General features: G+C 53.3%; 1 protein-coding gene across 7 annotated transcripts in view; it reads left to right on the top strand.

Annotated features, from left to right (window-relative positions):
* The window catches only part of PITPNM2 (phosphatidylinositol transfer protein membrane associated 2), a 124,898-nt gene that overhangs the window by 86,684 nt on the left and 24,221 nt on the right, over window positions 1–13,993 (top strand). For all 7 annotated transcript variants that reach the window (XM_081287052.1, XM_081287056.1, XM_081287053.1 and 4 more), the window contains exon 3: window positions 1,543–1,715. In XM_081287052.1, the coding sequence (XP_081143178.1) occupies window positions 1,638–1,715 (78 nt within the window). In that variant the 5' untranslated portion in view covers window positions 1,543–1,637. The remainder of the gene's footprint in view (window positions 1–1,542; window positions 1,716–13,993) is intronic.

The raw sequence follows: 13,993 nt of genomic DNA, 5'->3' as shown, positions 1-13,993 counted from the left end.
GAAGTCCCGGGGGGCAGCCCTCAGCCTCAGCTTTCTCTACTTGGGCCCCAAATCGGCCCCTTGTCCCTGTCACCCAGACCCTGAAGAAAAGCAGCAGTGGCCTCTTTCACCTGAGCACAGCTCTTGCCCTGGGCAGTGAGGTGAGACCCGAGGCTGCCTGGGGAACAGACAGGACGCCTAGAGAGTGTCCAGGGAATAGATACATGGACAGTCGGCTGGAGACAGGAAGTCCCTCCGCCCCAGGGCAGGAGTGGAGCTCCCAGGGAGGGGCGTCAGGGGGTGCCAGTGTGTCCAGGTGGATCAAGGTGTGTCCAGTGGGGGAGTCTGTAGTCACAGGACTCTCAGGGGGACCCCGCCAGGGTCCTCCCTGGCTCCAGGGTTTGTCCTCTCTATGGCCGACAGAGGTGCAAGCTCCTAGGTGTATAAAGTAGACAGGTTCCAATCGGCTAAGAGAGCGTGTATTCTGACTATTTAAAGCTGTCAGATGAGGGAACTGGATCTGGGGGCCCAGTGGGCTTTGGGCGTGTTCCCACCTGCTATGACGTAAGCAGTATGGGGTTGTTGGGACTAACAGGGGCCATCTCTGGCCCATTGGTTTGGTGTCCCCCTGCCCCGTCTCTCTCCCTGAAGGCCATATTAAAGGCTTCCTTCAGTCCTCTGTGCCCATCTTCCAATATTCTGGTAAACATACTTCTCCATCTTGCTGAGGTTCCTTAATGCTTTAATGCCCCGCTGGTGCCACGTGCTCCATTCAGATGGTGCCCTGGGGAGGCTGCCGAGTGGCCGGCTCTCTCCACTTAGCTGGTGCCCTGACCCAGCTGCCACCCTGGAGTGGCCTTTCTGAAATGCCCTCCTAGTTCTGCCAAACCCCATCTCAGAAGCCTTCACTCAACTCCCATCAATGGCTTTGTGGGACCTCGGGCAGTCACAAAATGACGTTTTCAGTGAAGGCTGCGGGTCCGGGCCTGGCTCACAGAGGATGGCTTCCTAATGTGATTGCTTGCATCAAACTGAAACCAAACTTCAGATCCCGTCTTCTGCCGGGACGCAGTGACTCCGTTGCCCCTGGTGACAGGAGCAGGACCGGCTGCCCCCACACAGAAGGGCTGGCCTGCTAACTTTCAATTCCTCACGTCTGTTTTTCACCTTTTATTTATTTGGCTTCTTTCCCACAATGGGCCGTCTCCATTTGCCACATCACAAGGGCCACCCACAGGGACTGGGGACCCGTGCTGCGGTTTGTCAGGACCCCGAGGGAGCTGTGCCCTCTGCCTGGCCCTCGGAAGCTATCCTTCCCTCCCGGGACTATTGGTTGATCAGAGCGGACACACAGCCTCCGTTCTCCCAGCTCTGAAGATTGCTGAGCAGACAAGGAACAGGGAGGCTGAGGAGGCGAGGAATTCACTCAGGTCATCCTGCTGGCCCAGGCTAGGGTGGACACTAGAATTCTGGCCTGGGTCTAGATCAGGCTTTCCTCTGTGCTGTGGCATTCACCAGCCTTTACAGAAAGTGACTGTCCTGTCCTCTCTCTCTTTCTCTCAGGAGCCCTTGGTGCATTCTGTCATGGTAAATTAAGGAGCCTCGTCTAGAAGTCCTAACTCGCAGTTCCCCATCGTCGGGAAGGCTGGGACTCCAAGATGATTATAAAGGAATATCGGATCCCTCTGCCGATGACCGTGGAGGAGTACCGCATCGCCCAGCTCTACATGATACAGGTGGGTCTGGGGTCAGTGCAGACAACCGCGGGCCTGGGCTGGATTTCTGGCTTCCAAGCATGATGCTGGGCACCCAGGCACACTATGTGGCACCAGAGTCTTTGTTTTTGTTTTTGTTTTTAATTTTTTTATTATTAGTTGTTGAAAACATTACAAAGCTCTTGACATATCATATTTCGTACATTTGATTACACACCAGAGTCTTTGGCCAGCACTGTTCCCTCAGGACTAACTCTGAGCCCAGGTCTTAGCTCAGACTGCAGCCACCAAGTACCCGGCCTGGGGCTTGAGCATCAGGCACTGGTTGGCCTGGCTCCAGGTCTGGCAGGTCCATTTCTGGGGAGAGTTCTCCTCCTAGTTTGCACACGTGAACCCTCCCCCTGTGTCCTGGCATGGCAGAGGAAGAGGGGCGGGGAGAGGGAGTGGGAAAGAACACTCTGGTATCTTTTCTTCTTCTCGTGAGTCTGTGAGTGTGCTGAGCCATCCCGGGCTCTGAGCTCATGACCTCATGAGCCCTAACAGCCTCTGAAAGGCCCCTTCTCCGGAGACCATCGTACTAGGGGTTAGAACTTCACTGTGGGAATTTTCAGGGGACACAACATTCAGTCCATAGCACCCCATTTAAAAGACAGGTACTTTGAGGTCAGAGAGGTTCAGTGACTTACCCGAAGCACGAAGCCTGTCTCCCAGATCTCAGACCCCCACATTACTATGGTTGCTGCCATTTAAACAGCACTGTGGGACACGTGCCTGGTTCACAGTCTCACGTGAACAGCCATGTCTCACCCATTCCCAGGAGACATGGCTGCTCCCTCCTCAGTGCCTGCCCAGCCTGGAACCCAGGATCTGGAGCCCAGGATCCTGGCTGCTCTGGCCCTGACACCAGACCTCCCCCATGACCCCACCCACTGGGGTCCTGGCTGGGGTCTTCGCTCTGCAGGATCTTCCAGTCCAGCTCTCCAGCCAGCCTCCTGCATGGTCCAGTGTGGCCTCTGCCCAACCTGTCCATTTTCCTTCAAGCTGAGGGCCTTAGGGCCTCCCACTGATTAGGAACCTGCTTGGCCTGTCTCTGGCTCCTCTGGGCACACTGGGGCCTCTGGTCTCTGCCCTGGGCCAGCTTCTTGCTGAACAGTCTCCTGGTCACCTCATCACATGAGCTGTCGGGCAGAGGGGCGCTGCTGCTGGCAGGGCCTGGACCTCCCATCCCTGGGTTTGCCTGGGTCGGGGGTATTATGAGCCCCCAGCAGAGCCTGGAGACCCAGCTCCTGCCAGGGAGGAGTTGAATGGAGCTACAGGGATTGGCCAGGCTTGCGGGGAGGAGAGCAGGAGGTGCTGCTACAGGAGGACCGCTCAATTCCCTCTCGAGCCACTTACCCCTTAATTATTTCTAGAGTGGGGAGAGGAGGAAGTTTAAATCAGGCCCAGCTCTTAGCACTCTGGAAATAGCTCAGTTCATTCTAGGACCAGGCCCATCTGCTACAGCTGCCATTTGTCCTGCAGCTTCTCAATTCCTGCCCTAGCAATGAGCCCCGACCACAGCAGGCAACCCCTCCACTGCACCTGGCCTTCCAGGGTGGATGATGGGGGTCCAGGAGGATGTGCCTCCAGCCTCTGGATCACCCTAAATCTGCTTCTCTCCAGCACAGAACCACCCATGACTCTGGGCCACCCCAAATACCTGCCATTTGCACAGCATCTGTCTTTATGTCTTCCGTGAATGTGGCTGTTAAGCAACTCGCAACCCCTGTGTGATGGCAGACTTCCTCTACGCAGCCAAGGCCCTCCCAACCTGTGCAGTGACATCTTTTTTCTTCTGCCTCTCTCACATTTTTTATTAGTACGTTATTATCATACGTATTGATGGGATCATTGTTACACATTTGTTTATGCACACGATATAGCAGTATGATTCGGCCCTCCCCAGCACTCCCCACCTCCCACCCTTGCTCCCTCTCCTCCAGCCATCTCCCTCTGATTTTCATGACATCCCCCTCTCCACACCTTCCTATTCCTTTTTTTCTCTCCAGCTTCCACGTAGTGGAAGTGCAGACAGCCGTGCAGGAAGTGCAGAGAAAACATCAGACCCCTGACATTCGGAGTTTGATGTATTTCACTTAACATAATGGTTCCATCCATCTTCCTGCCAGGACATAGTTTTGTTCTTCTTTACGGCTGATTAAGCTCCGTTGTGTACATCTACAACATTCTCTCTATCTGTTCACCTGTTGACGGACACCTAGGCTGGCTCCAAGTTTGGCCACTGTGAATTGTGTGCAGCGTCTTTTGATGAATGCTGAACTGTTAACCAGGCGCATGGTGGGTGGAGACAGCTCCCCACCTGCAGACCAGGAGCGCCCAGGAGTGTCGGCCCTCAGGCCAGGTGGGGGCCTCCTGGTACTAGCTGGGCTCCTCAGCCACTCTGAGCTTCCGGTCTTTCCCTGTAGTCCTTCTGGTCAGCAAGCACACATCTTCTTTCCTCCCCACATAGGCAAAACCAGTCAGGTGTCACCCAGAAAGGTGTTTTGTGCCCAGTGTTGGAGTGCCCAGGCGAAAGCGGGCAGCGTGGCTGGGGTGCTCACCAACACAGGTGAGCCCGTGTCCCCACGTGGACACACACAGGAACACTCTAGTTCTCACCACAGCCACCTCGCTGGCTGCTCTCAAGCACAGCGCAGCCTCTCCTCTGAGACCCCTGTGGAGGACCCAGGCCTCTGCTCAGCTGACTTGGTGTCTCTCAGCCCCTCCTCATGGCCCACACTGGCAGAGGCAGGAAGGTTGAGCCTCAGCATTGTGAAGACACTATAGCCAGGGACCCCAGAGCAGATGTGTACAGGGCCAGCTTGAGGTCGAGGTATGGTCTGTTTCCAGGCAACAACGCAGCTAAGAATCTCAGTCTTTTGGAGAAAGGGTGGGCTTTTAGGGCCCAGCTGACCCTGAGCTGAGTCTAGTCCTGGTGAGCGGGCGACTGAGTCTCTCCAAGCTTTGCTTTCTTTGTCTTTTACATAGCTGGCCTCTCACAGAACACTAGCCAGGAAGGGCTCTGGAAGCCAACTTCCTGTTCTACAGGTAGGAAAATTGAGCTCCCAGAGCCAGGACTGGAACCCAGCTCCTCCAGCTCCTGGGTGGCCTCTCTGGCCTGGAGAGCTCTGGGACTCCTGTAGGGCTGCAGGGGAAGCTACTACCAGCCTCAGAAGTGGGGGTGCCTTGGCAGACAGGAGCAGGGGGCCAGCGAGAGAGGACAAGGCACCCCCACACCCAGAACAGGGAGAGAGGCAGCCTCTCCAGGCACCAGCACCTCCCCATACCTCATCCCATGAGAGGGTCCTGGTGGGAAGTGGCGTGAGCTGTGCCCTCAGGCCCTCGGGTGGACAGGGAGGGCAACAGAGGCCAGTGGGGACCGTCCAGATATGGGGACTAGAACACAGGCACTTGAGTGCGTCCTTCCTGTCCCTGAGACTCCCACTCACAGACAGAGCCCATCTCCTGAGGCCCTGCACATCTCACAGGGCCAAGGGTTGCTCCTCTGTTCTGTGGTCTCTTGGCCACTCCAGGGCCTGTGGCACTCGCTCTTCCCAGCCCCACGTCCTGTCTTCCACTTGGCCCACTCCTTCTGCTCCTGCACTGGCCCCTTCCTGCCCTGACTTTGGACCTGGAGTCCTGGGGTCTTGAGTCCCTGTGGGGAAGGGCTTAGAGGTCTGAAGATGTCAGAATCCGCACCTTGACATGTGCGAGGTTTGCTGTGTTAGTCGGACCGTGTTAAACAGTAGCTGAGTCCACAGGCTTCTCTGTGCCCTGCCTGTGCGAGGGCTGATTGCAGAGGCGAATGGGGTGACACCAGCGTGTTCCAGGAGATGATATGGATGCAGCCACCTAAAACACGGGCAGGAGTGGGGGAGAGCTGGCAGAGAGTGGGGGACAGGTCAGTGCATGGGCTCAGGCCAGCATGCCAAGGACCGGCATATTCTGTGCTAGGCCTTAAGAGGCGGCCGCATTTTCTTGAGAGAGTAGCAAGCTCAGTCCACCCCCACTGTGCTGCCCACAGCTGGGCAGCATCTGGGAAGAGGCCTTCCTCTGGACCTGCTACCACGGGAAGGTCTTGGAAAAGATGGACGGAGCTCCTGTGGCCACGCACCTTGCCCATGCCTGGGCAGCACCCAGCACACACGGTGTAGGGTTACTGGCTGGGAGCATCCACTAAGGCTCAGCCAGGGCTTGCCACCAAGAGAGGAGCGGAAGGGCTGGACCAGGACCCTGGACAGCTCTGAGGGCTGCCCTGCAGGGGCCCTTGGTCTTGTGTCCTTCCCTCTTGGGAGCCTGGCAGCACAGCTCAAGGACAGGAGGCAGGGACCGGGTAGCTTCCTGAGTGGGCAGAGCGCAGCGTGACTGGGAAGAGTGTGCTCCCACGTGGCACAACAGCCGTAGCGCGCCAGGCCCACAGGGACCCCTGGGCAGGGCTGGCTGCCCTGGGCACACCAGCTCCAGAGTTCCTGATGACAGTGGCTAGAGCTTACTGACTCACTCTTCACCACACATCTACTATGCGGAGGCGTCAAAGTGCTGGGTCATGCAGATTCCAGGGCCAGCCAGGACCAACTGTGGCCCTTGCCTGAGGGTACCCCACTGTCCCAACCCCACAAGTAACCTAGACATCCATAATGTCACTGGTGATGGTGGCAGCCCTGAGCCTGAAGCATTTAATCCTCCTGATGACCTGCAGAGTTGGTGGCAGTGCCCCCTAGGGGCAGGAGTTCAGAGATGTCAAAGAACTTGTCCCAGTGTCCACAGCTGGCCCCATGGAGCCAGTCTCTGGAGACCTAGCTAGCTTCCTTTGCACATTGCAAGGTCTCCTGTGGACCCCCCTCTTACCCTCTCTGAAATCACACCTTCAGGGGATTGGATCAGAGATGCCATCTACCCCTTTACATAGCCCTACCCACAGCATCCCAGGACTCAAGTACTCATACACATAACTCAAGGTCACCTTGAATCAGCCAGGCCAGGTGGTGTGATCAGCCCACAGTCACCACATGCTGGGGAAGAGTCTGGTAACTGAAGGCTTTGTGGCTGGGCAGGAGGCGTGGAGGCCCCCTCTGAGAGATGAGGAACTCACCTGCTGGGCAGCGGGGGATGAGCAGGGGGTGCTCCTGTTTATCCAATGGCAGCTGAAGTCCAGCTACAGGAGCCATTGTGGGTGCTACCAGCTGATTGACTAGTGTCCCCCAAAATCCATGTGCAGCTGAACTTCGGCTCATGACTGTGATTTGAACTAGAGTCTTTACATACGTAATCTATTAAGAATCTTGAGATGAGGTCATTCTGGACTTAGAGTGGACCCTAAATTGAATGGCTATTGTCCCTATAAGAAGAGGAAAGGACAGGCTGGGTGTGGTGGCAGGTGCCTGTAATCTCAACTATTTAGGAGGCTAAGGCAGGAGGATCACAAGTTCAAGGCCAGCCAGGGCAATTTGGCAAGACTTTGTCTCAAAGTAAAAAGTTTAAAGGGAATGGGGATGTAGCTCAGTGGTGGAGTGCTTTTCCAGCATGCACCAAGCCCTGGGCTCAATCCCCAGCACCACAAAACAGAGAGGAGGAGGAGAGGATGGAGAGAGACACGGGAAGACAGGCAGAGAGGCAACTGATGTCACTATGCTGAAGAAAGAGTCCCCAGAGCTGAAGGAGGCAGGGAACGATCCTCCCAGGAGTCTCTGGTAGGCTTGCCGGCTCTTCTAGGAGCGCCTGGGAAGGACAAGGTCCAAGTTGGCGTGAGTGGGGACATTTGCACAGCATCCCAAACACCCTGTAGACTAAGTGGAAGAGACCCCTCCCCCCACCCTGCTCCTTGTCAGCTTCCCCCTGCCCTTCTGCACCCTGGCAGGTGGGGCATGCCATTAGAGACTCCTGCAAGTTTCCTGACAGCCCTGACCTCACATCTCTTCTCAGAGCGGTTTTTTCGTAACAAAGAAGCATAAGCGGGGTGGCTTGAAACAGCAGGAGTTTATTCCCTTGTGGCTTAGGATCCCAGAAGCTGGGCATCGAGGTCCCCACAGGGCCCCTCCCTGCCAGGCTGTGGGGGAGGGCGCTGCCTTGTCTTCTAGCTTCTGCGGCTGCAGGTGTTTCCTGGCCTGTGACAGCATCACTCTAATGACACCTGCAGAGACCCTAGCTCCAAATAAGTCTCATTCTGAGGTTCTAGGTGCACGTAAATGTGGGGGTGAGGAGGACATTCCAGCTGCCTAAACCAAGATGTGGGCAGATAGGTACCCCACACACTTTTGGTTTTAGGAACTGAGACCAGAGGGAAGTGACCTGTCCGGCCTAGGGGAGTAGCCACAGAGGTGAGCTCAGAGTCCATTTAGACCTTCGGCAAGTATTTGCCAAACACCTGCCTTGTGCTGAGGGGCTTTCCCCGGGGCAGCTGAGCAGTCCCTGGAATCAAGAGGGTCACGGCCAGCTCTGCCACTCAGAACTGTGGACAGGTGACTACCTCTCACAGTCTCCTCCTCATTTGCAAATTGGGGTCACAGTAATACTGCCCCTTGCTCAAGGGATGGTGGGGCAGCTGAAGGAGAAGGTCATCTGAGGCATGGGCACAGTTGAGAGCATTCGGGCCGCAGGCGTCTGGCCCTCGGTCCAGGAGTCCTTTGAGAGGCAGAGGGATGGCACCTGACTTCATCTGTGCCTCACCAGGTCTTCTTTCTTCTGAAGCCTAGACTCGGGAGCTCTGGGCCATGAAGAAGGAGCACCTCTTTGTGCTCTGCAGAGGGTCCTGCCCCAGGCGGGAGGCAGCACCCTGGGAATACCTCTGTGTGCACCTGTGCACATAGGTGTGTATGCTTAGCTTGGTGCCAAGTGTGTGTGCGTGGAACATGCCTGCTGTTCAGGAAACTGACTGAAGACAGCCCTGACCATGCCGTCACATCCCCATGACTTAAAGTCACCCACACCTCAAGCATGAGGTTTTCTGCATGAGCAGAAAACTGACCTTTTGGGCACAAGGAAAGTCATTTGTGGCAGAGACACTTAGAGGTGACTCAGATGTCATCTCTGTCAGACAGGGTCACCAAGCCCTATCCCACTCCTCACATTTGACCTTTCTTAAATCTTAGTGAGAACAGGAGTCAGGATGGGGTTTACCCACGTGTCTCACCTGTTTAAAGTGTACAGGTCAGAAGTCAGCATGTCCACAGAGATGCGCCATCACCACAAATGATTTGAGCACATTTTCATCACCCAGAAAGGAGCCGCTGTCCGTCCCCCCACCGCTTCTAGCCCCTGGCAGCAGCCTGCCTGCTTCCAGGTTCTGGGTTTGTGTTCTGGACATCTCATCTCAGTGGGACCCTGCAACCTGTGGCCTTCCCTGTCTGGTTTCTGTCATTTAATGGTTTCAGGGCTCATCCACATTATGGCAAGTACCAGTAGTTGGTTCCTCTTTGCCACTAGCCACTCCCTCACAGGAGCCCCCATATTTTTTGATCCACCATCTGTTGGTGGACATGCAGGTGGTTTCTGCCTTTTGGCTACTGCACTTAGATGTTCATCTACAAGTTTTTGTGTGGATACAGGTTTTCCCTTTTGCAGGGCATATGCCTGGGTTGTGCAGCAACTCTTGAGTTTGACTTTCTGAGGACGTGCCACTCTGTTCCACAGCAACTGTGCCACCTTACATTCCCCCATCCACGTGTGGGGTCCGTCCCTCCACCTCAGGCCCTGCTGCTATCTATTCCCAGGGTCCTGCCCCGGGGTGAGGCAGCACAGGGGGAGTGAAGTGCTGCCTCATTGTGGTTGGGTTTGCATTTACCTAATACTAGTGGTGCTGAGCATCTCTTCAGGTGCTATTTTGGCCATTTGTATCTTCTTTGGAAAAACGACTATTCACACCCTTTGACCATTTTTGACTTGGGTTGTTTGTCTCATTGTTGAATTTTAAGAATTCTTTATATATTTTGGATATGAGCTCCTCAAAAAAAATTTCTCCCATTATGTAAGCTTCTCTTTTCACCTTCTTTTTAATGTCCTTTGGAGCACAGAGGTTATTAATTGTGTTGAAGTCTAGTTTATCTGGCTTTTTTTTTCTTTGTAATTGCTTAGGCTTTTGGCATTATTGTTCCAAGACCATTCCTTAATCCAAGGTCATCAAGATTCATGCCTGTGTTTTCTTCTTATGGTTTTATAGTTTTAGCTCTTATGTTTAGGAGAACGTGTTTTTAATGAGCTGTGAGCAGCAGCCATGAGAAAGTCAGTCTTTGGGAGTTTGTGGACTTCTATGTTGCCTGGGGCCTGGGAGAATCCCTCCTGTCTGGCACCTGGCTGTGTGGCCTCACACCTCATTTCCGCCCCTGGCCCTCAGTTTCCCCAGGGCATCACACACAGGTTATCTCAGGATGTGTTACTGTCAGTGTCTTTGCCTTCGGAATCTCTTCCTCTAGAGACAGCTGCGAGCACATTCTCCTTCTGCTCTGCCCAGAAAAGCCCTGAATCCATGGGCCTTTGGCTCCTGGAGGCGCACACATCCCACATGTGTGCTGCGCACACACACACACTGACACCCTGAGCGGTAGCCCAACACAGGATCACAGACCTCAGTCTCCCAAGTCATGTGCCAAGCTTAGGAGACTGGGATCAGGCTGTTTGGTAGCAGGGGACACTCCTAGGTGCCCCCTCCCTCCAGTGAGCCCTGTCCCTTCCAGCTGTACTGTGAGCTGACCCATCCACCCCCCAGCTGTAGAGTAAGTTAGATGTCAGGGCTAATGGTCAGGAGATGCTACTGGCCCTGCTGGTAGACTGAGTCACCCCTAGCCAGGGCAGCAGGAGAAGAGACAGATCAGAGGATACTTGCCGGTCCATCTGGAAGGAGGTGCTGGGGTGGGGCACTGAAGGGAGGCGACCAAGCACATGGGGTCGCTGAGGGTAAACTCATTACCCCCCAGCACCCCTCCTGATAGCCTGGCCCACAGGGTCCCTGATGGCCTGGCACTCTGTAGGTGGGATACTCTGAGCTTGGGTACAAAGCAGCTCCCAGCACGGCAGGGTGCTGTGCCTCCTCCTCTGTCTCCATGCTGCCCAGCTGCTCCAACATGGGAGCAGGGCTGTCCCCTGGGTGGGCTCCATCTCCTCACTGTGGGATGGGGCGGCAGCTCTGAATGCGGAGGGGACGTGGGCCTCAAGGGTTAGCTGTGTCTGAGGCAGGCCCAGAAGGCTCCACAAGGCTCCTGCTCAGGGAGGAGCAGTGGTTGCCCCTGGGGACCACCTCTCCCAGGAAGCCTCTTCCCTGGCTGCACTGGCTCCCAGTATGCTGGCCTGCCCTGCATGGCCGCTGTCTCCATGTCTTAGCCCCAGCAGGCTCCACAAGTGCCTGTGTCTGATGTCCTGCAGGGTGACAGGGGACCTAGTGCTGTGGCCACGGGAGGGCCTTCCTCCCCAGCCACATCCTCTGGACCAGCCCTTCTCCTCTGCCCTGCGACCTTACAACCCAGCTGCCATGTTAGTGGCTGATCCAAGACTAGAAAACGAGGCCAGGCAGAGAATCAGACGTCCTAGCTCCTCGCTCTGTCCTTCAGGGAAACACCTGAGCAGCATGTGGACTTTGAAGGCTGGAGGATCCCCGCCCCACCCCAGGCTGGGATGAAGCTGGCACCTGGCAACTGCAAGTGGAGGCGGCTATCTTTCCCCAGAGGCCCTGCCAGGGGGCCAGTCAGCTTCCCCTGGCAAGTTGGCGTTCCCCTTGGAACATGGCTCTGTGGCAGGGTCCCTCTGGCCTGGCACTCTGTAGGTGGGATACTCTGAGCAACCTGTTGCTGTTTTTTCCTTTGGTTTTGTTCCTAATTCTCTTCACTTTTTTTTTTTTAAGTTATGACACGATACCTTTATTTTATTTATTTATTTTTATGTGGTGCTGAGGATCGAACCCAGGGCCTCACACACGCTAGGCTCCACCACTGAGCCACAGCCCCAATTCCCTTCACTTTTTATTCAAGGATGTACATATGCAGAAAGAGTATGATCCGTGAGCACCTGCCAAGGTGGGTTCCCATCCAGTGAACATCTGGGTACGCAGCAGGACATTCTCAGCCCCAGCAACCCCCCATGCCTCCTTGACATTGGAGCCCTGCTCCCAGAAAACAGCTCCCAAACTGTCATTCACCCACCATGTAATCTTCCCTTCTAGTGTGTTCGCAGAGTGCGTGACCAGCCATTACCACAGTGATTCCAGAATATGTTGAGAGCTGGGAGTGCAGCTCAGTAGTAAGAACCCACGTTTAGCACCTGTAAGGCCCTGGGTTGGCTCCCCAGCACCCCCAAGAAAAGTCCATCAGAATATTTTGATCACCTCAAAAGAAACCTGGACCCATTAGCAGTCACCCTTCATTTCTCCCCACCTCCCAGCCCCAAGTCCCCACTACCCCACTTTCTGTCTCTGTGGATTTGTCTGTTTTAGACATTTCACAGGAGTGGAATAATATCTGTGGTGTTCTGTGACTGGCTCCTGTCATTCAGCACAATGTTTCCAAGTTGGCCCACCTTGAAACACATATATCTGAATGATATCCTTTGATGCAGGTGGAACGTATTTCATTTATCCATTCTTTAGTTGACAGACAAGTTTGGAAGAACTGAAGTCGTCTGAAGGCCTGGTGTACAAGCACAGTCTCCCCCTTTTATCTGCAGGGATACATTCTAAGACCTCTGTGGTTGCCCGAAGCCATGGACAGTATCAAACTCCTATGCTTCATTTTTCTCCATACAGATCTATGATAAAGTTTAATTTACAAATTAGAGAGCTGGGCATGGTGGGGCATGCTCATGATCCTAGCTACCAGAGAGTCTAAAGCAAGAGAATTACAAGTTCAAGGCCATCCTGGGCAACTTAGCAAGACCCTGTCTCAAAATTCAAAAAGAAAAAAATATATATTTTTTATATATTTTTTTCACAGTAAAATAAGTTTCAGGGAAAAGTTTAACTAGGCACAGTAAGAGAATAACAACTAATAACAAAATAGAATAATTATAATAGCATACTATAATAAAAGTTATTTAACAAATACAAATTGTCTATTTCTGGAATTTTCCATGAAATGTTTTCGGACTGTGGTTGACCTCAGGTCACCAAAATCACAGAAGGCAGAACTGCCGCTCAGGGGCACTCAGTGTCTGTTCAGCCCCTGTTCTCAAGTCTTTTGTGCACGCAACCGGAAGTGTACTTGTTGGTCATGTGGTAATCCTATGTCTCTCTTTATTTTTTTTTTTTTTATTTTTAGACCTTTATTCTGTTCGTTTATTTATTCGTGGTGCTGAGAATCGAATCCAGTGCTTCACACATGCCACGCAAGTGCTCTACCACTGAGCCCCAGTCCCCCTGTGTCTCTTTTTGCGAAACCTCCAAACCGTTTTCCACCATTTTTGCATTCCCCCCATTTTATGTGCCCTTCCATCCCCAGCAGCAGTGTACAAGGGTCCCAGCTTCTCTATACCCTCTCCAGCACTGATCGTCTGCTGGGTTTTTGTTTTTAATCTTAACCATCTTAATGGTCCACTGTCTCTCGAAGTTTGATTTGCATTTTCCTGATGACTAATGGTGTCAGCCTCTTCTCACCTAGGTTTTCTGTTCTGCTGCTGCTTCTCTTTTTAACGGTGGTGGCCAACCACTGAAATGACTCTCAGACCCACTAATGGGTAGTGGCCCACGATTTGAAGAGCAGGCTAGACTTTCCTCTGGGCCTGGTGTTGTTCTCTGTGCCAGGAGATGGACTTCTTAGTCATTTCTGTCTTCTCTGGCAAAAGGGTTGTTCAAGTCCTTTGGCCACTTTTGAATTTGGGTTTTCTGTTTTGTTGTTGAGTTGAGTTCTTTATATATTCTGGATACAAGTCCCTTATCAGATATGATATACAAATATTTTCTCATGTTCAGTGGATCGTCTTCACTCTCTTGATGCTGTCCTCTGATAAATATTATTTTTAATTTTTTTTAAATGTACCAGGGACTGAACTCAAAGGCACTCAACCACTGAGCCACATCCTCAGCCCTGTTTTGTATTTTATTAAAGATAGGATCTCACTTAGTTGCTTAGGGCCTTGCTAAGTTGCTGAGACTGGCTTTGAACTTGAGATTCTCCTGCCTCAGCCTCCTGAGCCACTGGGATTACAGGCATGCACCACTGCACCCAGCTAGTTGTAAATTTTGATAAACCAATTTGTCTACTCTTTTGTTGATTATGCTTTGGATATATTTAAGAAACCATTGCCAAGTCCAAAGTCATGAAGATGACCTATTTCCTTCTAAC

Source organism: Spermophilus citellus (assembly GCF_964194105.1).
Source record: "Spermophilus citellus genome assembly, chromosome: 3".
Lineage (NCBI taxonomy): Eukaryota > Metazoa > Chordata > Mammalia > Rodentia > Sciuridae > Spermophilus > Spermophilus citellus.
Note: the sequence above shows the minus strand (reverse complement) of the source record. Positions and strands in the feature narration are given on the sequence as shown.